This window comes from Copadichromis virginalis, linkage group LG6 (genome assembly GCF_057382275.1).
Source record: "Copadichromis virginalis isolate Kocher_CV1m ecotype Utaka linkage group LG6, C_Virginalis_male_GT1.1, whole genome shotgun sequence".
Taxonomy (NCBI): Eukaryota; Metazoa; Chordata; class Actinopteri; order Cichliformes; family Cichlidae; genus Copadichromis; species Copadichromis virginalis.
The window spans coordinates 20,967,007-20,993,216 of record NC_140623.1 but is presented as its reverse complement, the minus strand read 5'-3'; the positions used below and the strand labels follow the sequence as shown (position 1 = coordinate 20,993,216).

General features: G+C 40.0%; 1 protein-coding gene across 2 annotated transcripts in view; it reads right to left on the bottom strand.

Annotated features, from left to right (window-relative positions):
• The window catches only part of fbxo41 (F-box protein 41), a 73,486-nt gene that overhangs the window by 29,197 nt on the left and 18,079 nt on the right, over positions 1-26,210 (bottom strand). For both annotated transcript variants that reach the window (XR_014920865.1, XM_085459169.1), the window contains exons 4-5: positions 8,715-8,922; positions 1,933-2,006 (exon numbers count right to left, since the gene is read on the bottom strand). Coding sequence is in view for 1 of the 2 variants with exons in the window: in XM_085459169.1 (XP_085315295.1) it covers positions 1,933-2,006; positions 8,715-8,922 (282 nt within the window). In the remaining variant the exon portion in view is untranslated. The remainder of the gene's footprint in view (positions 1-1,932; positions 2,007-8,714; positions 8,923-26,210) is intronic.

Here is a 26,210-nt window from a genome sequence, read left to right as displayed (position 1 = left end):
GATGGATGGCGGGGAATTTTACTTCAGCCATAGAAATCCTAACTAAGAAGTATCATTAATTTAAACCAAAATCATGGCATAAAATGAATGAATGAGAGAAAGGGGAAAAATGTGTTTTTGATAAAAGGTTAAACTCTTAAGTAGAGATGGCACGATACCACTTTTTTATGTCCGATACCGATACCGATATCATAAATTTGGATATCTGCCGATACCGATATGAATCCGATATAGTGTTTTTTAATCAACAAAACTGTTTTTTAAAATATCTTGCTGCATTTTGCAAGTCTGCAAGTTCATACTCAAGTTTAAAACAACAACTACACTAAAGCTATTCTGTTATACCTGTGTACAAAAAAAATATTTCATAGTTCAGCAATGCTGATCAATCTAATAAACTTAGACCTACACCATCCTCCCTATTCTGGTATTTTAAAGAGTACTTAGCGTAAATATTAAGCAACCTAACTAATAGGGTTCCAACTCCCAGCAACAACAAAAATAAATAAATAAAAAATAGGGAACCACCCCTCACGCGCCACCTCATGATGCTTAATCGACGTAATCAACCTTAATTTGATGCAGTGTGAAAAAAAATGCACAGAAATCAATTATTTTTCAAGAAATATTAAATAGATTCAACATCTTTCTTCAACAAAATTGCAGACTGCACAGATGGTACCTTCCCAAAGGAAAAAGTACTATAGCTTACTAGGGTATATATATATTAGACTTAATAGTCACTATATACAGTAATTGACTTCTATTCATTTTACATCAAATTAAAACTTTGTGTGTCAGATAATTATTTATTAAAAGCTCGACATTTTAAATGAGAATAAGAAAGAAAAGTATGTCTTTGTGCCCCCTTTTCCCTGTTAATGCCCTATCGGCCCCCCTGGCTAAACTTTGCTAGATCCGCCCCTGCACAGTTACCAGCGTCAGCTACGTAGAAAAAGATCCTCGAGTAGAAAGTAATATTAAATAAATTCTAACAACAGCTTATCAAGCTTAAACGTGCTGCTGTTGTTCAGGCGCTGGTTTCCTCTTTCTGGTGCAAAGTGGGCCAAAAACAAAGACGGACTCGCGACAGAAAAGCCGATCAGCTGATCATTTAAGCAGTTTCACGATTGAAGTAGCAGCCGGAGAGCGAGAGGCAGTCGCTCGTTAAGCTTAACGCAGGAATGCTTTACAAACATTCAGAAATGGACTTACACACTTGCTTTACTTCTCTCGGGGATAACTTTGTCGGAGATGAAATGCCAGGTTGCTAGCGAAGCTCCAAATGCTATCCAGACCACCGACAGGTCCCGCATGCCACAGCCGCTCTATCACGTGATGCATACTGCTCCGACATGCTAACGTTCTGAGGTGAGTTACGGCGTGTTGCAAGTTTTGTGAGGTGCTTTCGTGATATTTAATGGATCGGATTACATTTTTTATTTTTCTCCGATATCCGATCCAGTCATTTAGGTCAGTATCGGACCGATACCGATACGTAATATCGGATCGGTCCATCTCTACTCTTAAGTTTGTGTGGTCCTCAGGATTAAGGCTCGGGTGGAGTGCAGGATTTATACAGAGAATAAACATCTGGACATTTGACATCTGCGTGTAACACTGTGTAGAAGAACACAAGACATTATTTACCATCAGAACCCGAGCGGTCAGTATGTTATTGAAAATGCATTTAGTGAAAGTGCACATTGCTGTTTTTTGAGGGTTTTTTTCCCCAGCAGTCACACATTGTAACATTCGGGGGTCAAAAAATGAAGGCTTGCTTTTTGGATGTATTGCCTTCCTCAGCATCCTGCTTTTGCATCCCGTTTCCAATGTACATCAACATGTGTTTCATAAAGCTCTTCATGGTACAATGGTACTATGAATGGATAACTCATGTGTCGAATGTACAGCAGTGTGTTGCTGACCCACCCTGTGCTGGGAGAGGAACGTCGCTCTGACACTTGGTACATTCCCCTCGTGCTCCCAGAGATGCTCGAGTTTCTCTGGAGAGAGAGAGAGAGAAACACAAAGAAAACAAAGAGTCGGATCAAACGTGTTATTAATAAAATGTCCTGTTTCCCCATCATTCTCAAACATTATTTTACAGGCTGATCTTTTTTTTTTATGATGGAGAAATGCGAGCATACATATTTTACCAAAACACAAAGTACAACAAGACATTTAATTGAAGGACAAGATACTGTATGTATTACTAACAAACAGCTGTCACAGTAAATTAGAACTGCTACAAAAATAAATTGAGTACAGAAGCCTGCTTAAAAAAAATCTCACTGGAAGTGGAATGAAATCATAGAAAATGAAACCGCCGCCTATTTTGCAGTTATCTGGGGAAGGTTTTCTAAACGTATCTCAAACAGGCTCCGTTACTTCTGATTTTTGTCAAACAGAATACAATCATGACTAGAATGATTAACAAAAGTGGTTTTCTGATTAAAGGTAATTGTGTGCGGTTCAGTGACGTGTTTTCATCACATTTCATTTTCTTGATTTGTACTGTACACACGAGCAAGGCATTGGAACAGGATCATTGTCGTGAATAGGTGTGAGTGTAACATGATCATTTGTCTGTATTAGCCACACGACAGACTGGTAACCTGTCCAGCTGGCACAAACTCCTGCAGCCCTGAATTGGATAACCCAAAGAAAATGGATGGAAAGTAGTCAAAATATCTTTTTCTAGAGCAAAATGCTGGATGGACCTGACTGACTGAGCAATCAATACTTCTGTCTATCCACTGTACTCACTGCAGAGAGAACCCTGTAATCTAAAATATTTGGTTGCAGCTCTGAGAGCAGGTTTTTAAAATGCATTTGCTTGTAAGTGTGCAATCTGACTCTCTGTGTTTGCCAGCGCAAAATCTTCCTTGTCGCTTTTTCACACCGTTCTCAAAGCTGCATGTGCACTGAAGTGTGCATGTGTGAAGCCATGCCAGGTGGAACTCTGTGTACCAAACCGGCGACGTGCCACAGAGGGAAAATGTGCGCAAACACAGACAGTCTCCCTCCCTCTCTGCTCCCTCTCTTTTTCTCTGCTTCACTCACACAGCTTGTTTGTGGGCCACTGCCAGTGAAAATGGACCGTGGAGGAAACAGGCGAGTATCATCCATGCCTTTCATTCCTGGACAGACTGCAGTGAAGGCAGAGCAGGAGCACATCTCCAAGAAATGGGTTTAATCAAATGCATTCATCGGGAGGTATAACTCAATTTGGGTGACTTAAATTCGAGCCAAACGTCAGCATTTGTCTATTTCTACCTCTTCTGCTCTCTGTTACAAACCCAAAACATAATAAAGAATCACAGTCAGATTAAAGCTGCTGTATATTCCTCTCATTCTTTGTGAAAATTATATTACAGTCAGCCTGGAAAGAACAACAGAGTGAGCAGATAAACCATCCCTTCTCTCACCACCAGTCCTAAAATACCCCTGTCACTCTAAAACCTGTCTCGTAGGAAGATGAGGGCGACCTTTCTCAGGCCATATAGAGAGGTGGAGACACCCTTGACAGTATAACAAGGTGCCAACCAGTTAGTGCCTCCACACTTGTACTTGTCATGCTGATTACTCATAGTCCTACAGTGCACAAGCATGGAGACAAGAAACTGACTAAATGTAGGTAGTTTCAGGTCATTCACAGGTCATGTGGTTCTCTAATATTTCAAATCACAACAACAATCACCTTGAGATACTTTATATTGCAAGTTAAAGATCCTACAATAATACAGAGAAGCCCTAACTGTCAAACAACCTTTTATGAGCAACCACATGGCGAAAATGGGAATGAAAACTCCCCTTTAACAGGAAGGAAGGGACCTCTGGCAAAAGCATTTAACTTAGTGCAGATTTAGGGATTTCGTATTTAGTCACACTAAAGTACAAAAAGGAAGGCAACCTCCTTGCAACTAGTAAATAAAAAATAAGTATATAAATATCATATATAAAATAACCGATTGCAAGTAGTTGCAGCTACCAACTGGTCACCAAGTGTTTAAACATGCAACAGTATCAATCAGTTTCCATCATGAGGCGACTGCACATTTCACCTGGTGGGAGGCAACCTTTCTCCAAACAATCACAGTCCAACTCAGACTGACTGAACTCTCAGACAGATTGGATAACTAACTGGTTTGCAAGCAACCGACATGTCATTTATAAACAAATTCAAACTGCCGGCACATTGCAATCAGTCTGAGTCAGTCTGCACTGACGAACGCAACACATCTACAGCATGTCTCCTTGTAACAGGGGCCTACATTGGTTATATTCTGGTTCTGTTCCCATGTGAAATCGAGGTTGTTTATTTCCTATTTCATTTTGCAGTTAAATCTCCATCCTGCAGTAACTATGTCACCATCTGAACAGGAATTTCTGTGTGTATGAGGCTCTGGGTGAACTCTAAATGCGAGCAGTTAATGTGAATTTCTGTGCATCTTGCTGTCATCTGTTGCAACAGATTTACAACAGATGACAGCAGACTTGCAATTTTTACCATTTTATGACAGTTAATCGCCCATTAACCACACAGACTCTATGCCAATGCCAACTTCACCTCAATCAATCACAAACTGATTGCAGACTGGCTCTTGCAAAAAAAGAAGTCACTTTGAAAATGGAAACTGACTGCGAGTACTGTTGTTTCCCATCTTTAAAGGAACAAGATCGCAAGTTCGTTGCAACTATTGCAATAATCGTGATTATGGCACTGTCTCCAATCAGTGTTTCCGCTACAGTGTGACTGTAGCAGGCTTTTTGCCTGGTAAGTTGATAGTGGTTTATGGTGTTAATGTTTTTATAACCTCTTCTGAGACTGTTGTGTTCCTTGATACCTGCTGGATTTGTCAGTGTTAGAAAGGTTTGTGAGCTATGATGACTACAGCAGAAGAAGTTGAAGAGAAATACTTGTTTTCTCCTGTTCTGTCAGAGTCTGCCATGAACTCGGATGAATGAAATGTGCATTAGTGCATTCTTATCCTCATCATGTTCGTGGGCTGCATAAAATGTTACCAAGAGCCACACTTTAAAAGCCCTGACCTTAGAAAGAAGGATCACTCTGAATCAATACATTCACTCTTCTGAATCACCCCCTTTGTCTGCCCTGATGCCCTGAAAGGTTCACTCGAGGATGAAAATGAGTTGAATCATATGCTACGGCCAGATCTCAACCCAAGTGAAGAGCTACTGGAGAATTTGGACTGATTGGTCAGATAACATCCAATAATGGAATATCATTTGGAAAACATGTGGCCACAGTGGCCCAACTCCTTAGTAAAACACTTTATTTTGAAGATTTGTCTATAATTGGTCACCTGACTATAAAGCGATAACCCGAGGACGCCGACATCATCTGTGCACTCAGAGACAGTAATCCTAGGACATGATTCCTCTCAGGCAGCTCTGCACCACATCACATCTGATTAAAAATCATGCTGAAATCTTGAGCGAGAGCAAGAACTGTTTCCATGGCAGCATACACATTAGTGCATTGTGAAACAGGTGACCCCTTTTTTTTTTCCATAAGTGTCGTACAGTAATTTGAATACGTGACATTAAGAACAGACTCTGTGTGCTTTTATAGCTTTTTTTAATCATTGTGTAATACGGCAAAACAAAAGGAGCAAGGAGGCATGGTTCAAGCACCGAGCCTGGAGATGAAGAGCTGCATTCCAGTTTTCTTTTTTAATAGGAGCACACTTTCTGATCAGGATGTACCGAGCTGCACAGCTTCACTGTTCCAACAGCTTTGATGCTGAATGCTGTAACAACTGTAAAACTATACCTACTGTAATAATCCCTTGATGAAGGAAGATCACACTGATAGAGTATAAAATAAAATGCTTTGTATATTATCAGTTCAATATATACAGCTAGGCTTACCCCCATATCTTTGAAGAAAGGAATTTGTTTAATCAGTTTTATTTTAATTGAAAGCACTTTGGTTATAAATGTGCAATATTAATAAAATGCACTTGCATATATAGAGCACATGGTTATTAACAAAATCTAATCTATAGAAAACATTATCTCTTGTACAACGATATAAGGACTCACTTTATATCCAAACAATATAACCTTAAATAAAAACATCTGCACATTTAAACATATGGGGGGAAAGAATATGGGGATTCTAAATATGACTAAACATAGCTTGCATCCAAATATCACGTCACGTTTGACCTCTGATCTCACTTTTAATTTTCACATCTGCCTTTCTAACAAGTTGACCGTAAAACATGTTAGATATTTATAAGAGAGTATTGCCAAAGGAAAGAGACTGAGCTGTCTAGTTATCTAGAAATATCCCGTAGTATAATATGATATAGTATGCACAGGTTGTTCGTGTCCAGTTATTTACAAATCAATACCTATTTCCATGATCTACTCCTACATAAAGTTTACAATACTATTAAAATATAATGCAGTACTATTCCCTTAAAAGTAAATACTGCCCAGCAATGTTCCCTCTAAGCTGTGCACGTGCGCAATTGCGCACTGCTGCCACGGTCTCTTCGCACAGAAAATCTGTGTTGCGCACAAAATAAATCTAACCTGCATTGAAATTAAAATTAATACTTTAACAATTCTGTTTTGCAGTGTTAGTCAGTGAGTGACTGTCTGCGCCCGTATGGGATTAGAACGATGCCACCTTATCCCATAGTCCAGCCAATAATGCGATTTACATTCGTATATACGCAGCTAATCAACGTCGTTGACAGGCTATGACAGCGTCCTTACGTGCCGACACCGGTGTTTTAGCTAACAAAGCGGCGTGGCTGATGTGAAGTGAAGCCACATTAATGACAACGTGGACAACCATTGGAGATGTGAGCAGGACAGACGGAACAACTGACAGAAAAAGTGTGGACTTTATACCAGCGTTTAAATCGTGTTGATAGGCCACGTAAAACCAGAGTTATGATAAAAATATCTGCAATGTTTGGTTTCCTTGCTGAATACTATCGTTGTTTATATTTACTGCGGGAAGAAACTGTAAAAACGGCGTTTTATAAGAAAAAAGCTTGAAAGCGCTCTCCGCCTGTGAGCAAAAACAAACTCCACCCCTCTCTCCCTTTCCTATTCGTCCAAAAAAGTACCATGTCGACCAATCAAAAAACTGATATGGCAACGTGACATCTAGTTGTTAAGAAACGGGGGGAAGTTTTAGGAGTGACGGCGGTGCTTTGAGATGTGAGAGATTTGAGACGTTTAGCGCAAATCTTATGTAGTTAGTGTGTAGTGTAGTTTTGTTGTGTGTGTCAGAACAATGAGGCGACTGCTGAATGTTACACGTGTTACAGCAGTGATACATCTTCTGTTGTCAGGCCTGCAGGTACCAGGCTGTTGTTCTCCTTTATCTCATAGTGGACAGAAATTATTTTTTGAAGTGGCACAAATAATTTGTGTGGCATCAGATTTGATGCAGAACAGCTGATTGTTCTGTAAATAGTTTGAAATGTTTATTTAAAACTGCCTTGGCTGCATTTAAAAAAAACATAGCTGCAAAAATCTTTGTTGTTTGCCAAACTGAGTAACCTTTTTGAAGAAGTAGCTATATAATTAATTGCCCAGCATTGGTCATTATATACTATAGAGAGCTACAGGACTCTCTCCCAGACCACAGACTCATAATACAAGTCAGAGCTTTTTTTTAAAAAGAAAGAAACTTGTGTTTTCAAAATTGGAGTTCAAGTTATTTGTACTTCCAATAGTGTTAACATACTGCACAGGTGAATGACTAGATTTTTTTTACATTTTCATTGTAAGTGGGCTAAAGCAGTTAATTAAAAGTAGTCTAACATAAATGTAAATGCTGTAATTTGATTATTTTAATAAACCATGTAACTTGGATGGATTAGATGCTGGCGTGACCACAGTGCACACGTCTGATGTCGCTCACAGTGGTCCAAGGGACCGCTCAGGGAGTTTGTGTGTTCGCTCAGACACGTGAAAAATTAGAGGGAACATTGTTGCCCAGAGAGTGACGTGCCGGCAGAGGTTTGTCTTGTTTTGTTTCTTATGTTTTCACAGAAGGGGTAATAATTGCTCCGAATAAGCAAACCAAATAAAAATATCAGAATTTGGTGCATCACTAATCCAGAATAATATCTTATTTAATTTCAACTGCTCATATGTGAAAAACAGGCAGCGACTACCCTTCAGTTCAGTAAAACACAGTAGACTTGCTGTCTCAGGCATCTTGAAGTCTATTACCGGTTCGAGCTGTGGTGCATTACAGAGGCATAAATCAATACAATCTATGGTTATGTACTTTTCATCAGCAACAAGCTGCTCTGTTAATGACTGCCAGAATGCTGGAAGTGGAGTTTCCTGCAGTTTAAGGAGTCTTTAAGAGTCTCTGGAAGTGAAAAAAGTCACTACTAAATGTTAATGAAACATTACTTATTTGCAATAAAACTAAGAATGTTACTTACTTTTGCCAGTTAAAATAATATGCCAGTTAAAATGTGCTACAAAATTACATAGAAAAAGTTCATCGGAAAATCAACCAACGACAATCGGTGTGATAAGGAGCAGTTAAATATTTAAAAACCAATTTGTACATCAGGTGTTGTTACGTATGGCACAAAATATGTTATATATTATATGCATTATATATTTTTTTTTCTTTTGACAGGAACTATCACACGTTTCATAGTGTGAACCTACAGCAACGTGTATTCAAAAATCCTAACCTGGCGTCCGTTGCCCTTCGAGGCCTGCAGGCTGCAGCGTCCCAGGCTGCCGTTCGGCGTGGTGCCACAGCTGCTGATGATCTGCAGCTGTTTTTCGGCCCGGTCGGCTCGGTCCAGAAGCTCCTCAATGAACTGCTGCAAGCGTACCTTAGCGTTTGCTTCACGGGCCGCCGTCTCCTGAAGGAACTGGTCAATCTGGGCGACCTCCCTGTGGGCACAAGGGGAAGAGGTGTGAACCTTTCCTTCTTGCTGGAAGCTAGGATTCATGAAATAAGATATTTGGAGGGCTGTGGGGAAAATTAGAGATCTCCTAAACCTCCTTCATTCAGAAACATTCATGTCCTGATGACATTTTTGCGCACACAAGTTTATTAATGCATGTGGGTACAGATTCTGCCTCTCTCACGCATCCACCAGCTGTACCGCCCTTTTCTGAAAACAGACACCGAGGGTTGATGACACAGATAAATAAACAATACAACCACAAAAGCAGAGAGAGTAGAGGGTGAGAGAGCAGCTGGATACTTGCACTGCAAACACAGCAGGGCAAATTCCTGTCATTTCAAGGGACAGCGTGTGACCCAGACAGCCTTGGTCTTAATTTCAGGACAGTTTAATAGTCTCAGATGCATTTTGCATTCAATTATAGTTGCACTAGTTTCTGTAATAGCTTCCTCTGTTGGCACCATATGTGTGTGAGGGGAGTAGGAACTGGTAGAAGAGAAGACAGCTTACTGAAATCAATGACAACTTGTTAGTCAGCTGCAAAAGCTTCAGAACAAAAGCTTCTCATCAAGGGATATCAATAAACTTATCTAAAACTAATGATGGACAGTTTCTGACCCTAAATGTCTCTAAGAGTGAAGTGACCCAGAAGTATCTGTGTGGCAGCCATAATAAGAGCTGCTCTAGATACTGAGGAAAGGTGCTCTAGTGCTTCCTTTATTGCCTCCTTTAGGAGAGGACACACTGGACCATCCTTTATCCAAGTAAAAGAGGTCATTCATAGCAATTTAACCAATCATAAAAACAATAACATAACTGCTAATTCAATGTTAGTTAAGAATGTGTTTTTGCATTTCATGCCATGACCTGCAGGTATGATTTGACTTTTGACACCAACCCACAGTTCCTAAATTACTTACATCAAAGTTAGTTTGAACTTGATTAGGTTTCACTGTAGTTCCATTTGTATTTGTTTTTTTTTTAAGCACAGTCAGATTCACCTTTCCTTCATACTGTGATACTGATTTGAAAGTGATTCGGAAAAAGAGAAAGGAGGTAAATTTGTCTGCACTATTCAAATGTACCGTAAGTCAGATGAGAGAGAAGCTGATCCTACTGACTTAGAGCTGAATAAAGGCATAAAGATAATAACAGATGAATAAACAGGTAAACAAAAAAAATGCAATGAAAATATATCAGTAAATGAATGAAAGTAAAATACAATAAAAAGGAAAGTCTTGCGTTTGCTTTTAAAAATCTCAACAGTCTGAGCAGCCACCAGGTCATCAGGTAGACTGCTCCATAAACATGGAGCACAATAACTAAACGATATCTTTGTGACTGGGAACCTTAAACCAGCAGAGACCTTACAATTGGTGTAATGTGGCCTCCCTCTCTGGTCCTTGCCAATACGTGCAGCAGAGTTTTGAAGTTAACGCAGTGGCCAAGATTTCTCTGGAAGAGGATTGATCTGATCGATTAATCCTGTAAGTGTGACTCTGTGTCTCTGCATTAGCTTAAAAAAGACACGGTCGGACTCTTGCAATGTGCTTGAAATAATAAAACACAGTAACTTATTGTGGGCAGAAGAGACAAAGCTTTAGCTTTTTAGCTGAAAAATAATAACAGCTTGAGTAGATGGTATTAAACAACAAGCAGGTCTGAACACATCATAAGTCGGACGAGAGCAAGTTCCACAATTTAGGACCCACAGTCCTTTGGTCTTTTGAAAAGTTTTCCCTTGTTGCCTGATACAAACTAAAAATCTGTCTTTTACTCATTTCCAAATCTACAAAAATATGTGAATATAATATTTAATGCTCATCAATCCAAATGTCTACAGCTTCCAAGGTCTTTTTCCTTTATTGGTCTCTGACTGTATCCATACAAACATCCCAGTGTTTACCGTCTAAACAATGTCAGAGAGGAGAGCTTATTAAACTATCTGACCTTCAGGAAGCAAAAGAAAAGTTCAGAGGATTCCTGCAGACATGGAATGGAGACATATAACCCGTGCCACTTCAATTTAAATGGATTTGTGGTCATGAAACAAGCAAAGCCACTTATTTCATGTCAAATTAATGTCAAACATCCGCTGTTGCTAAACCATCATACGATGCAGAATCCAAAACAGCAACAACACGCACAACTTCCTGAAATGGGGACAAGCTGAGATAAAAATAGCTTCGAGCCTGGCACAGATAACTTTTCTTATCTTCAGGCAAAGATTATAAAAAGAAAACGACTCCAGAATTAGTCAAGGTAGCAAACCGTAGGCCAGCAATAAATGTGCTTTAACATCAGTGAGTAAATAATCAGCGAGTCTGGAAATTATGTCAGAATCAAACGGCTTCTCTCCACGATGAAATGTGATCGACTGTGATTAGAGCTCGGAGTCACTTAGTAATTGCTCACAACTTTAGATAGCATGATTTTTATCAAGTGCTCACTAACCGAATTGTATAAAGTTGAGCGTACATTGATTAAGAGGCCTGCTACTGTACACTATCTACACTACTCGAGATAAAAATCTTTGTGTTTATGTACACAGAAAACATTAAGCATGTCTCTTGTTGTAAACTGTCTTATCTCACCATCACCACACTGTTAATTCCCAACGATGCATCTCATTATTTTTAGTTTTGCAAAAGGAAAAAGAGGAAAATCCAGCCCAACACATTTAGGTGATTTGATGACCGGGGACAAACTGAACATGTGAGGATCTGGTTTTAGCCAACATGAAGATAAACTGTTCAGCAGAGAACAACATTCTCCAGAGGACTTTAAGTCTTTAGATATATTTAAATGAGTGCTGTCACCGTTAATCTCATTACAATGACGTTAACGCCATAACTGCAGTAACGCGGCAAATCTCCGTTAGCGAGTTAACGCGGCCTCAACACGTTAGCGCGGTTAGCTCGTTAACGCGTTAGGGACGATCCGCGTTAATGCGGTTATGACATTAACGTCATTTTAACAAGATTAATGCTGACGGCATTAATTTAAATCCAAATTTTAATGTTATGTTTACACAGCTTGTCTTTTTCCTGTCTTTCTCCGTTCACCCCAACAACTCTGTATGCTAGTTGAAGGGCACATGACCCACATGATGACTACGAATTCTGAATTCTGTATGTCAAGTTTGGATTCAACTCCTGATCATTTAGGACTGACAGAGATTTTGTGAATTTTAGTGTGACGTATATCACACGTGTGTGCTACACGGTGGGTAGCACTGTTGCCTCATGGCAAGAAGGTCCTGAGTTCAATTTCACCATCAGGCCGGTGCCTTTCTGTGTGGAGTTTGCATGTTCTCTCTGGGCAGTCTGGCTTCCTCCCACAGTCCAAAGACATGCAGTTAATGGGGATAGGTTAATCGGTAACTCTAAATTGCCCATAGGTGTGAGTGCGAATGGTTGTCTGTGTCTATGTGTTAGCCCTGCAGCAGACTGGTGACCTGTCTAGAGTGTACCCTGCCTCTCGCCAGCGCTCCAGCCCCCCAGCGACTCTGAAAAAGGATAAGTGGAAGAGAATGGATGGATGGTATAGCTCAGGACTGGTCTTAATTGTCTTTCTGTGTAAAATCCACTTTACAAATAAAATTGCTCCGCCTCAAGGAAAAGAAGGGATAAACAATAACAGAAGAACCAGTGATAAGAGTAGTTTCCTCTCCTCTTTGTGCAATCTAGATGAGCTTTCATAGATAATAAGGTTTACACAGAACAGTCTCCAGTCAAATTAACCATTTTAGTGAATGATTGTAGTTCTTAAGGCTGGTGACTACTGCCCTCTTCAAAAACCATATGGCAAATGATGGTTGGAGGAGTCCTAAAGTCATAATGACGTAAATAAGCAAACAGCTTCTGCAGATTATATCATTAAATCATCCTACACTAAACATGCATCTCATTATGTTTAATGACTTCAAGAACTATTTACTTTGATTTAATAATTAGATCTGTACATAATGAGATGTCTCATTAGAAAACCTGAAGCTGACGTTTTGTTCTCATTATTCGGTTTAATAAACAGAGGACACAACGACTGAGTATTGTTTTAAGTTCAGCCTCCAGAAAAGTAGCAAATATCCATTTGAGAAAATCCTGGAATAGACATTATTGAGCTTGGTTAGTATGCACTCAAAATTAGGGCGCATGTGATTCAGGATCTAAATTTTCATGCATCTTTAATTTGTCTTAATTAATTATTCAGCTGTATCAGGAGATGGATACACCAACCCCGTGATGGACGCCACACAGGAACACTTTTCCCATCCTTCCCCAATGCTGCCTGACAGCCTAACAGACGCTTTACTCGGTCTTATGCTAACGAAGAAGGAAGGAAATGAGGCGAGAGAACAAAAGAACACGATTGATGGTAAAGGATGGTCAGAAAGGAAGAAAAGGAAAAATAAATATTTCTGTCAGTTTTTGGTAAGATCTAAATTCAATAAAAAAGACAGACAAGGAGACGAGAAATAGGGAGCTGAAGCTGAAGAGGAAGGAAGGGCCACAACGACTGTGAGAAAAGAAAAAAAATAACACACTGCAGAAGCTAAAAGATCAGACAGCAAACAGAAAGCTGCAGTCATGTGGAAGAAGAAAGCACAGGAGGTTTAAGGAGAGGAGGGAAATGGGATGTAGCTGCTTCCTGTTGTCAATCCCAATTTTTTTACACACGCTGACATATTCACAACACCTCACTCTCACACCTCCGAAAAAATACCTCAAGGTGATAAACATGCCTGGGTGTTTACCTGGAAAAGAAGAAATCCCATCTTTTCAGGCTATTCCAGGTGAACGTTAGCCAGTGGTGACATAGAATTTTGTCCTTTCATGCACTTTTCAGTGATCTTCATAGTAAACGACACAGCATACATCTTATTTTCACACTATTTTCTATAACTTTGAGAAATAATTGAGACCTTGTAATACCAAAAAAAAAAAAAACAGCTGAGAGTTTAGTGAGAAGATGAAAGTTTCTCTGACATTGGTAAGCTGATGGTTAGCTTACTTAACAAAAAGACTGCAAACAGTGGGAAAACAGTCTGCTAAGATTTGTCCAAATTTCACAAATAAAAACAATTTACAACATTCATCCAACTGGTCCTATTTTTTTTTTTTAACTTTCGATGGAAATGTCAAAAGAACTGAGCATCCTTTAAATGCCGTAGTCTACCTGAGTGTCATTGCTGACCATGTTCATCCCTTTATGACCACAGTGTACACATCTACTGATAGCTGCTTCCAGCACGATAATGCGCCGTGTCACAAACCTCAAATAATCTCAGACTGGTTTCTTAAACGTGATGAGTTCACTGTACTGGACTCCACAGTCACCAGCTTTCGATCTAATTTGGTTTGTGGTGGAACAGGCGATTCACATCATCAATGTGCAGCCGACAAATCTGCAGCAACTGTGAGATGCTAACATGTTAATATGGAACACAACCTCAGAGGAATGTTTCCAACCCCTTGATGAAGAAGTTAAAGCAGCTGTGAAGGTAAACAGACTCCAACCAAGTATTAGTATTATGAAACCAAATGTTTTAAGACAAGAATCAGGAACTTTTGTTTTGGAGCAACTGGAACACCGCCACCGATTTTTCCAAGAACCACAGGGCAAGTTGCATCTGCGTCCATTTCATTCAAGAGAAAGGCACACGTCTCCACAGCCAACATCTCTGAAGCTACACACAAACACCCACAAGATAAAAAAAATGTATGCATGTGCATTTGATTTTGTACTTAACTGAAAATTTGAGAGCCATCTGGACACTACCTGCTCGGCACCAAACAGCAGACAGCTGGTGACTGTATGAAGCACTAAGAAGCAACGACTCCAAAAACAAATGTAAACACTTCAGCTTAGAAAAGACACGGATAATAAGACGTGTTCAGCTGAAGGGTTTTGTCTAAATGTTCATTACAGTGACTGGTCAACCTCCTGTCACAGCTGTCATCATCTGTGGCCATTAATTTAAAATTATGCTTTATTAATATTTAAGAGCAGAGATGATTGACTAAAAGGCCTGGATAAAGACGACGAGGCTTTCTCTCCTTTAACAAAGGACAGCTGCTCGCATGTCGTTCTGTTTTGACACCTGGATTTTTTATTCTTGTTTCTGATCGTTTGTTTTCTGGGGGTTTTTTTGGTTTACATTGTGTTATCATGTCATAGTGTCACACATTTGTATGCATTACACAGAAGCACACAGTGAGGTAGGCAGCATGAAGAGCATGGCGACATGAGAGGAGATGTGAGACGGACGAGGATGAAAGGCTGTGAGATAGGGGATGATAAAAGAGTTGCAGGCTAAAATGTGCTGCTTTTTCACAGAAAACCTGGTTTCCCAAGAAACCGCTAATCCTGGTCTTTGCTGCCTCCGATCAATCGGGAGAAAATAAATATTTTACTGCGGGTGGACCAGCTCTCTGGAAATCTCAATTCCCATTACAAACAGACAGATGGCTGAGTAACCCTGAGATACAAAAGCAAGGTGACGATCTGCAGCATTTCAGATGCATGAAAGAACGAATTCATTACATGGGAAAGGTCAACAAAAATTCGGGTGTCTTTAGAAACAGAATAGATATGTCCTGAAAAGCATGTTCGCAACGATGAGGTTTTGTATATCTGCATCCAATCTTTCAGAAAGCGGAAGTGCAAGTTAAACAAAAATGTGGGAGAAGACAACCAATCTACAATAATGATGGTATGAATGAGTAGTAGATGTCTTCAAAACTGCTTATTTAATCAAACACCCTGTGAACCGCAAATATAGCAATTAAGCTATATTTGCTACTGCTTAATTAATTAAGCAGTAGCAGGTTTTCTATTTGGGATTTTAAACAGATGATAAAAATGGGTCCATGAAGTCATTTTTGTGTTGCAAGGGAGACAAACATTTTAACATATACAGTACTGTGTAAAAGTCCAGAGTCGTCCACCATTTCTTTATTTAGTTAGAAAAAGGGGAAACAGATGCAACAATTTTTGAAATGTGCAAACACACATGGAAGTACACTATATAAGGCAAAAGCAGTTTGTACAATTCTAACAAGCTTGAAAGTCATTATCTGGTATGACCACCTTAGTGATTCAACATAGCCTGAACTCTCTTAAGCAGATTTCTTCTAATTTATTTAAGTAGTCTTCAGGAATAGTTCTCCAGGCTTCTTGAAGGACATTCAAAGCCTTTTCTTCTGATCTCTGTCAAAATGATCCCACAGTAAAGTTGAGGTCCAGGCTCTGGGGAGGCCAATCCATGACTGATAGTGTTGCATTGCATGTTTTTCTATCCATGTATGCTGTTACTGTACTGCAAAAACACTCATATGTCAAGTTAAATTTGATGCCCATTTAATGTCAAACTGTCAAAAACAGTCTAAACAGTCTAGAGATGGACCGATCCGATATTACATATCGGTCCAATACTGACCTAAATTACTGGATCGGATATCGGAGAGAAATAAAAAAATATAATCCGATCCATTAAATATTAAAAAAAGCACCTCACAAAACTTGCGACATGGCGTAACTCGGCTCATAACTGTAGCACATCGGAGCAGTATGCATCAGGTGATAGAGCGGCTGTGGCGCGAGACCTGTCGGTGGTCTGGTTGAGCATTTGGATCCTCGCTACCAAACCGGCATTTCATCTCCGAGAAAGTTATCCCAGAGAGAAGTAAAGCAAGTGTGTAAGTTCATCTCTGAATGTTTGTAAAGCATTCCAGCGTTAAGCTTAACAACCGATATATGGAGCGACTGCCTCTCTCTCTCTCTCCCTCCCTCTCCTGTTGCTACTTCAATCATGAAACTGATCAATGATCAGCTGATCGGCTTTTCTCTCTTGTTTGTTTATCGCCCACTTCGCGCCAGAAAGAGGAAACCAGCGGCTGAACAACAGCAGCACGTTTAAGCTTGATAATCTGATGTTAGAATGTATTTAATATTACTTTCTACACCAGGATCCTTTTCTACGCAGCTGACGGCTGGTAACTGTGCAGGGGCGGATCTAGCAAAGTTTAGCCAGGGGGGCCGATAGGGCATGAACAGGGAAAAGGGGGCACAAAGACATACTTTTCTTTCTTATTCTCATTTAAAATGTCTAGCTTCTAATAAATAATTATCCGAATCTTACACCCAAAGTTTTAATCTGATGTAAAATATATAGAAGTCCATTACTGTATATAGTAACTATTAAGTCTAATATATCTTAGTAAGCTATAGTACTTTTTCCTTTGGGAAGGTACCATCTGTGCAGTCTGCAATTCTGTTGAAGAAAGATGCTGAATCTATTTAAATATTGTAGAAAAATAATTGATTTCTGTGCATTTTTTTTCACACTGCATCAAATTAAAGTTCATTACATCGATTAAGCATCATGAGGTGGGGGGTGGTTCTCTTAGCCCTATTAGTTAGGTTGCATACTCTTTAAAATACCAGAATAGGGAGGATGGAGTAGGTTTAAGTTTATTAGATTGATCTGTGTTGCTGAACTATGAAATATTTTGGGTGCAGTGCATTTTTTGCATACAGGTATAACAGAATAGCTTCAGTCTCTTGTTTTTTAAAACTTGTGTATGAACCTATACAAAATGCAGCAAAATATGAAAAGTTTTATTGATTAAAAAACACACTATATCGGATTCATATCGGTATCGGCCGATATCCAAATTTATGATATCGGTATCGGTACCGGACATAAAAAAGTGGTATCGTGCCATCTCTAAAACAGTCTAAAGGCATTCTTCAGATCTAAACAGTTCTTCAATAATGAGTCGTACTTTAAATGCTGTTTAGCTGTGTGCCACCTTCCACTGTGAACCTTGCATTTATAAAACAGACAGAGAAGAAGAAGGAGGAAATAAAAATCACTTCAAATAAACGTGTTAAATATGATATGAAAATACGTTACAACAAAACTGAAAAAAAAGTTCCGATATTGTTAAAATATAACAAATTAACACCCAAAAAACTGATAAATTTCAACTGAATAATGAAAATTGTTCAACAATTCGTGACAACTATCTCTATAAAAGTTCAAAGCTAAAATGACAACAAAATAATAATCACCTGTCGATCCATTTCTTCCCCTGGGTCACGCAGGCAACAGCCTAAGCAGAGAAGCCCGGACCTCCCTCTCTCCAACCAACTCCTACAGCTCAACAGGGGGAAACACCAAGGCGTTCCCAGGCCAGCCGAGAGATGCAATCTCCCCAGGATGTGCTCAGTCACAACACCTCGACCCAAGAGGCTACCACCTCAGCTGGCTCCTTTCAATATGGAGGAGTAGAGGCTCCACTCATCTACAGGAGGAAGCTAATTTCTGCCGCTTGTATCGAGAATCTCATACTTTCACCTTCAAAAAAAACTAACAAAAAGAACCACAATACTTGACAGGATCAGGCTTTTTCTCCAGCGATGTCAGGGCTGCTGTTCCCTCTGGTGGCAGATGGCTGAATAAAATGTGGGACACAACAATTTTCCAGCACTAGCCATCAATTAAAATGTAAAACAATTAAATTAAACTAGTACATCTGGTACTGACAACTGTGCTTTACAGATGGCTGTTTTAAATATGGATTCATCACTCCATAAGACCTGTTGCCACTGATTTTCAGTTCAGATCGTGTTTAATTTGGCATACCTCAGCTTTTTCAGCCCCATCAGAGGCATTTCTATGATGGGGGTGTTTAGCAGATCATAACTGCAGCTTTTAAAATTGCCACATTGTACTGTACAACATAAACTGTGAGAATGTGACTAAAAGCAACTACAGACATTTAAAGTCAGCGTGGTGAACACATGGGGCTGAAGTCATGTGATTGTGTTCATGCATATCCTAAAACTTGGACAACTTGCAAAACTTTTGGAGATTGCATTAAAAACATTTAAAGAGATGTGTAAATCTAAATGTAATCCACTTTCCTTTCCAAATACCCAAAAAGCAGATAGAAAATCTCACTTTTGTTGCCTCACTTCAAGAAAATCCAGGGTTCAAAACCACCACGTGGGGCCTTTTTGTGCGGCGCTAGAATCCCTTAGTTATCCCTGTGCCTATGTGGAGTTTCTCTGGCTTCCTCTAAGACCAAAGACACAAAGTTAGTGGGGTTAATTTAATGAGTGACTCTAAATTGTCTATGGGTGTGACTATGTTGTCTGTTTCTGTGTGTTAGCTCTGCGACAGACTGGGAATCTGTCCAGGGTGTACCTCTACGGCAGCAGGGATAAGCTTCATCCCCCAAGATGGATGGATGGATGACTTAAGTTTTTATTTGGAGCCCTAAGTAAACTTCTTCTTGATGTGTTTATGGTCTCAGTCACTTGTTCCAAGCCTTCAAAATTGCAATTCACAAACCAGCAGGTGAAGCCAGAGCGGCTACATCAATGTCTTTCCGAAACATTTTGACTTTTTTGCTAGGACATCTGTTTTTAGACATAACAACTTGAAAACATCCGAGACAACATTGTCTCAATATAAGGTTTTCTGATGAAAAACAGCCCCCGACACACACTGACAAATATCTACCCTTGATGGATTCTTCAAGTACCTTACACTTGACCACACCATTCATCTTATTGCACAATTGTTAGTCCAACCTTTCGTGTCAGTCTCAACATAATGAGAGGAGAGATGTGTCTACTGAAAGACCGGTTGCATCATCCTTCCTGATTCCCTTCTCCTGCCCTCATGAAATAATTTCACCCAAACTCAAGGACACTCATGTCAGTCTCCTACATCTAATGGCAGACATGAAAAGCCCTCTGCCCATAAATCCTGCCCTAACTGAAATCGAATGCACTAGTCTTGATTATTTATCATGTGGAACGATTTCTTGTTAGAAGCCACTTCATCTTCATCTCACTACAGGAAACCTGAAGCAGTGTCTACACACACATGCACTGATTTGTTCTAAGGTTGGATTACCACAACTCTTTTGTGCATTACAGCCCTGATAAATCCAACTGCAGACATTCAGTCCAATTAAATGGGCTTTGTAAGCACGTACCAGTGCAGAACTTCATGTTATTGTTCTTGTTAATGAACAAATTCCCTGAAATTAAAAAAAAGAAAAGATCTCTACAGCACAGTATGTGCATGCATTTTTTATGACATAAAAGTGCTTGGAAACAGCACCAGCGTGTTTTCTGTCATTCAAACAATTTGCCTGTTTAAATGACACCCATTCCTCCAGAGTTTGATCAAATATTTCTCGACTGCCTTCAGACATATGTTGCACCGATACTTCAACAATTCAAAAATGTGTTTGTTTATAAAAATCAAAACTACCTTCGACTTTGATTTTTCATCTTCACAGCAGATGCCCAACTTCTTTATTATTATTCAAATATTCCATCCTCCTAGATATTGTGCGTGTCCTGTTCCCTTTCTGATTCTTTGTCATTAGGGAGCCTTTGGAAGTCTTGCCATGTTTCTTTCTCCGAGACACTGCTACTAATGAGATGAGTTCTCTTTTTGCCCTGACAGCTTCACTTTGCAGTCGAGATTTCCTGCTCAGTGAAATAGGCTTGTTTTCTGAAGAAGACATGGTGACAGCACATAGCGGGACTCTTCTGTATTTTGTGCTTCCTTCAGAGCCTCTGGGTTTTGAATTCAGCACAGACCAATGTTACTTTATCAAAGCTGGTTGTAGGAATAAATCAAGCCTGCAGGGTTAAGGCCTACTGCAGCAGGCGCGTGTGTGTGTGCTGAATATGATATGAAAACCTGGCAGCTCTCAGAGCTCTCTTTTGCTTTTCTATGCAGAGGGTGGACAGAATATTTTGAACACCTACACAGACATTAAAAATGCATCATTGCCTCCCCCCGCTGTTTGTACAGTATGTAAGATAAGTATGATTATGGATGAATGATACATTGGGTCGGTACAAACCAGTTAAGAAGTGACGAAACGCAGATAGTCTATCTACAACACAGCCTAATAACATAAACACTACTGTCCAGGCACAAATTTACCATAATAGTAGTACTTTTCTGACACATTCTCAACACTATAGTGTTTCAGATTAATGGATGAATGGTCTAGCCTACATGGGATTATATGAGGTCAGGAGAAGATTTACTTCTGCCTTAACCTCCTAGGACCTGATATCCACTTACGAGGACATTATATTGCCACTGTTCTATCGAAATTTTAAATGAATATCCTTATATGTGGCTCACATTTTTCTTAGAAACAAAAAATCTGGTAATTCTTTGTTTTTACATTCATCGGGCCCCAATATGGCCACATATCAAAGAGAAATTAAAAATGCATGCCGTGGAAGAGTTCGAGTGTTAGGAGGTTCATTACGACTCAAAATGCAAAAACAAAACATACTTCATTTCTTGTTCTGATTCCTTCACATAACATGACAAAGCGAGTCCTGTTTCCTTCTTCTGCCTCTACATCTTCAAAATTCTTTGTTCAGTATATCCACTATCCCTCATCTGCACCTGTCCAAACCATCTCAGCCTTGATTCTGTAACTTTGTCTCCAAACGGTGTAACCTGAGCTGTTCCTTTGTTAAAGTCATTACTTGTCTTGTCCATTTCTGGTCACTCCCAGTGAAAACCTCAGGACCTTCAGGTCAACCTCCTCTCAACTTCTTTGTCAGTGCCACCATTTTCAAACCATACATACATAGGAATATAAATACCAGGTCTCACTACCATCTTGAAAACTTTCTTTTTCATTCCTGCTGTCAGCCTTTTGTCACAAATCACGTCTGACATTTGTCTCCAACCGCTCGACCCTGCATGCACACTCTTCTTCTTCATCTGTTGCTTTGGATGGCTGAACCCAGACATTTAATCTCATCCCGCTTCAATATATCTACTCCTTGCATCTTAACTATCACACCTGTTTCCCTCTCACTGACACACATCTATTATTTTTGCTTCTACTGACTTTCATTTGTCTCTCCAGTGCATACCTCTACCTCTCCAGGCTCTCTTCCACCTGATCACTAATCTCACCATAGAAAGAAACGTCATCTGCAAACATCAAAGTCCACGCAAAAAAGTTGACTCTGTTCATCTGGATGTAGCGTTTCCAGTGGGAGAAACATATCGCCACTCATCCAAGTGACTTCTTCAGAGACTGAGGAAGTCACTTGGTCAGTAAGAATTTGGGCAATAATACAGTTTTTTGTAATTCTGCCGCTGTAAAATCCCCAAAGTGGTTTTTTAATCAATCAACAACAGACTTTTAGACTGAGTGAGTCTCAAATGTAATTGGGCAAACTAACATTTCTGGACAGTTTTTAACAAATTTGGATAAAAATATGTGCAGACTATGGCTGATTCAAGTCTAGGACCCATGGACATCAGCAACTGAAGCTTAAAGATGAAGTTCAATAAGTAAGATCTGGATTCACTCGTCTGCCTGCATTCTTGGGTGTTTCAGCTGCTGGTCTGTTCTTTACATCACTTTTATTTTCCCACGGTGTCAAATTCAATTCAGTCATCATCACTCTGGTCCAGTCTTTTTGTTGACTGCTTTCTGTGAACCAATGACAAAAAAGTGTCTAGAAACTGGGGTGGGGGTATTATTTACCACAGGACATTGCTGAGGTCCTGTCCTACTTCTTATCTTCATTGGAGTCAACTCTGCTAAATAATCCTGCTAAGCTTATTAGTCACACTCTGCATTTCAATAAATCATGTTTACTTTCTCCAAAGGATCACTCCTCATTGTAATGCTGCTTTTTCTCCTTTGAGATGCTCTGAAAGGCTTTCGCTGCAGCTGCCTACAGCTACTGTTTGTGTGATCCACTGTGGAGGTGTACACATGCATAATTACAAAACCTGTGGCACTGTCCAAGCACTTACGGACTTACCTGGATATATGAGAGACAACAAGGAAAAGCACTTCAGGTTCACTTTTAACCTAAGTTGAGCACTGGACTGTAATATTGCACAGGTCTAATTAATACTGCATTCAGCCCCTTAAGCTCTCGGCAAAATGCTGCGACTGAAGCATACAGTGTTCGAGAGGCAGGCCATCACATACTTGGCTGTGCATGATCACCATGTATTACAGTCCATTATTAAATATTACAGAAACGTTTGCTCCAAATACCTCTTTAAAACCCATCTACTGTAATCATAACAAGATCATTATCATAGCAATGAAATAAACCCACATCATTAAGCAATCACAGATAGTTGGAAAAACTCCAATGATATTTCTGAGACAGACACAAAATGGAGCAGTTTTCTCATTTGAGTGATTCTGTAACAGCTGAAATGATGGAGATAACCGTCCCATCATTTTTCATTTCTCCTCGGGCTCCAGTTTCTGCTGATTACAGCTGCTCTCGTTTATTCCAGCTGCTATTAAACCACTTAACAGGCACGCTTCATTCAGCTCTGACCGCTACAGGCTAGCATGCGGCGGGTTTTTTTTTTCGCTCGTATTGTTTGTGAATGAATTATTTCACATGCTGAGTAATAAAGTCTAAGCTGAAAGGAACAACTGCACCTGAGGCGTTCTGCACACTTTTTTTCTAATTACAGGGATATTAAGTGCAGGAGGAATTATCAAGGTCATATTTTTATGCACGACACTGCTAGAAGCAAAAGAAGGCTCGTAGGAGTTTCTTCTGGTCGCTTAGCAACCTTCGGTTAGGTGACTCGCATTTTTCAGCATTTGACACAGCTGATGTAAAAGCACGATCTCACACATCTCCTTAAAGGGCTTTCACAGAGCCTTTAAAGTCACTGGATTCTTTTAGAATTAAACTAAAAATCATCTAATAGGCTGTTAGGGAGACATACATGAGCCAATAAGTCGCTTTGTATCTGTTGACTACGGCTTTCACGTCCACCCTGCTGAACATTCACAGACTGTGATGCTCTTTTTCCACCTCAGACCTGCTCTGTATTTTAGACTCTGAATGAGCTTACTGTTTCACTGCCAGCTTCTCCTCTGAGAGGCAGAAAGGCACAAGAATTGTGTGTGAGTGTGAGAAAGAGGGAGAGGCTAAGCTGCTGACATAAGTAGGTGGTATTCACACAGCCCAGGCAAGGATTTTAAGCCCACAGCATGACCTTCCCTGTCTGATGTTGCCAGGTTTGAGATACGTGACCACAGCTACTGTAACCTTTACAATAGACGAGCAGAAGTGAGTAAAAGAACAGGACATCTTGTGGGCGTTTTTTTGTACATTAAACCAGATGAACGCTCAAGATCAGCCACATCTGAAAACAAAGCCGTTTGGGTAATAAGACTAACTAGTCAAAAACCTACGATGTTTGCATTTACCACTAGAGCACTGCAAAATGAAAGCCAAACAAGGCGATTTTAACAGGTTTCGGTGTGGTGGATATCTTCAGCGGACAAATTGAGTATGCTGAAGGCATTATCTTGGACACAAGGAAACTGTCAGTACTGACATTTTAAAGATCAAAGATTTCTTTGAAATTATTTTTAAAAGAATTCAACAGATTAATGAATAATGAGTAGTTGAAGTGAATAAATGTAGCTGAAAGCAGCAATGAGGGAGGGCAAACAGTTCATGAGGTCAAATTCAAATTCAATTCAAATTTTTATTTGCCCAGACCTCAACAGTGAGAAGAGTCCATTGTTGGGATGGGAGAGGTCCATCATAATCTTCCTAGCTTTGGACTTGCACCGCTTGGTGTAGATGGACAGCAGGTCAGGGAGCTCTGATTGAATGATGCGTTCGGCTGAGCGCACCACTCTTTGCAGATCTCGTCTGTCCTGCTTGGTGCTGTTCCCAAACCAGGTGCAGATGTTTGCCGTCAGGAAGCTCTCGATGGTGCAGGAGTAGAAGTTCTTGAGCACCTTCAGTGGCAGATGGAAGTCTCTAAGTCTTCTGAGGAAGAAGAGACGCTGACGGGCTTTCTTGACCAGGTGGACAGGTTTGAAAATCTGAGATCTATCCGGTGACTTTTGCAAGGTTGAATTTTAGTGACCACTGAAAAAAAATGTTCTGCCTGTTTTTAAAAAAGAAAACTTTTTCATTAAAGCCAACATTTAATTTTTTTTTCCCAATAGAGCTTATGGTTCTGCTTTAGTTCCATTAGTGGTACTTCAGTGTTCAAAGTAAAGCAGTCAGTAAAATTGTATTTTTATTTTCACTGCTTAAAGTGAAGAGGTTGTTTTCGTAGTTACTAGTGCCACAAACGGATCTAAATCAAGTGGACAGAAACTACAGTTTAACACTGTAGATCAAAAAATCCAAGCAATATTTCAACTACATGTTCTTATGTACTTATTCTGTTTGCAGAGCCTTTTTTCCCCTTTCTAATGCTATAATGCATCCAATCCTCCTTTGTTAACATTTGCAAATATTAAAAAGGAAACTAGATGGCATGCATCCTATAAAAGATTTTAGTTTGACAGCTTCTAGTGTGTCAAACTAAAAACAGCACAAATTTTTGGAGTGCACAATAATTCATCCTGGGACTCATTTCAATAAAAGCTCTAAAAATCTGAAAATTAAGCTTTGAGCCATGCTGCGGAAGAGCTCCAAATCATCCTCATCTATCTTCATAAAGCTGTGATTGGCATCCAAGAACTTAGTCTATTTACAGCAGCCGCACTTTAACTAGTTCAAGAAACAGCATGGCAGCTTTATTGAGGGACTGGCAGGATGCTGTAATCTCTACTGCCAATCCAGCTGCTCCCATCCAGCCCTCCATTCAACATGAGCAGCTGACCAGCCCTGGAGGACACTGGTAAATCGCGACAACAGTGGGACAGATGCAGAACACATCTGGTGGTGGGGGGGGGGGGGGGGGGGGGTATGATGGCAAATTACATTATCAACACAGAGGGAGAGGTGAAGGAAAGGAGGGAAGAGGATGATAAAGCGCTGCCGTGTGCAGTCCAATGTCACTTTCCAACTCAGCACTAATCAGAGCGCCTCAGACCATTTCAGAAATTAAACTAATACTCTGACACTGATGAGCGGTTAAACTAAACACAAGATCTTCATCCAAAATGCAGCACACAAACAAGGAGACTTCGTATTAAAGCAACCTTTCCTTATGCGTTTAGCTGGAGGGAAGACAGCTGCAGCACAGTACTGCAGAAATTGCTGACAGGTAGTAAAATGCAATCATGGAATCACGGGACAATGTTTTTCCAAGGACTGCTGCAGGTACTTCAACACCAACTGTTTTTGTTCCTCATGCAGAGCTTCAAGGAACAGATGAGGCACGTGCCCACATAGACCCCAGGTCAGAGGTCAGCAACCTTTAACACCGAAAAAGCCATTTGGACCCGGTTTCCA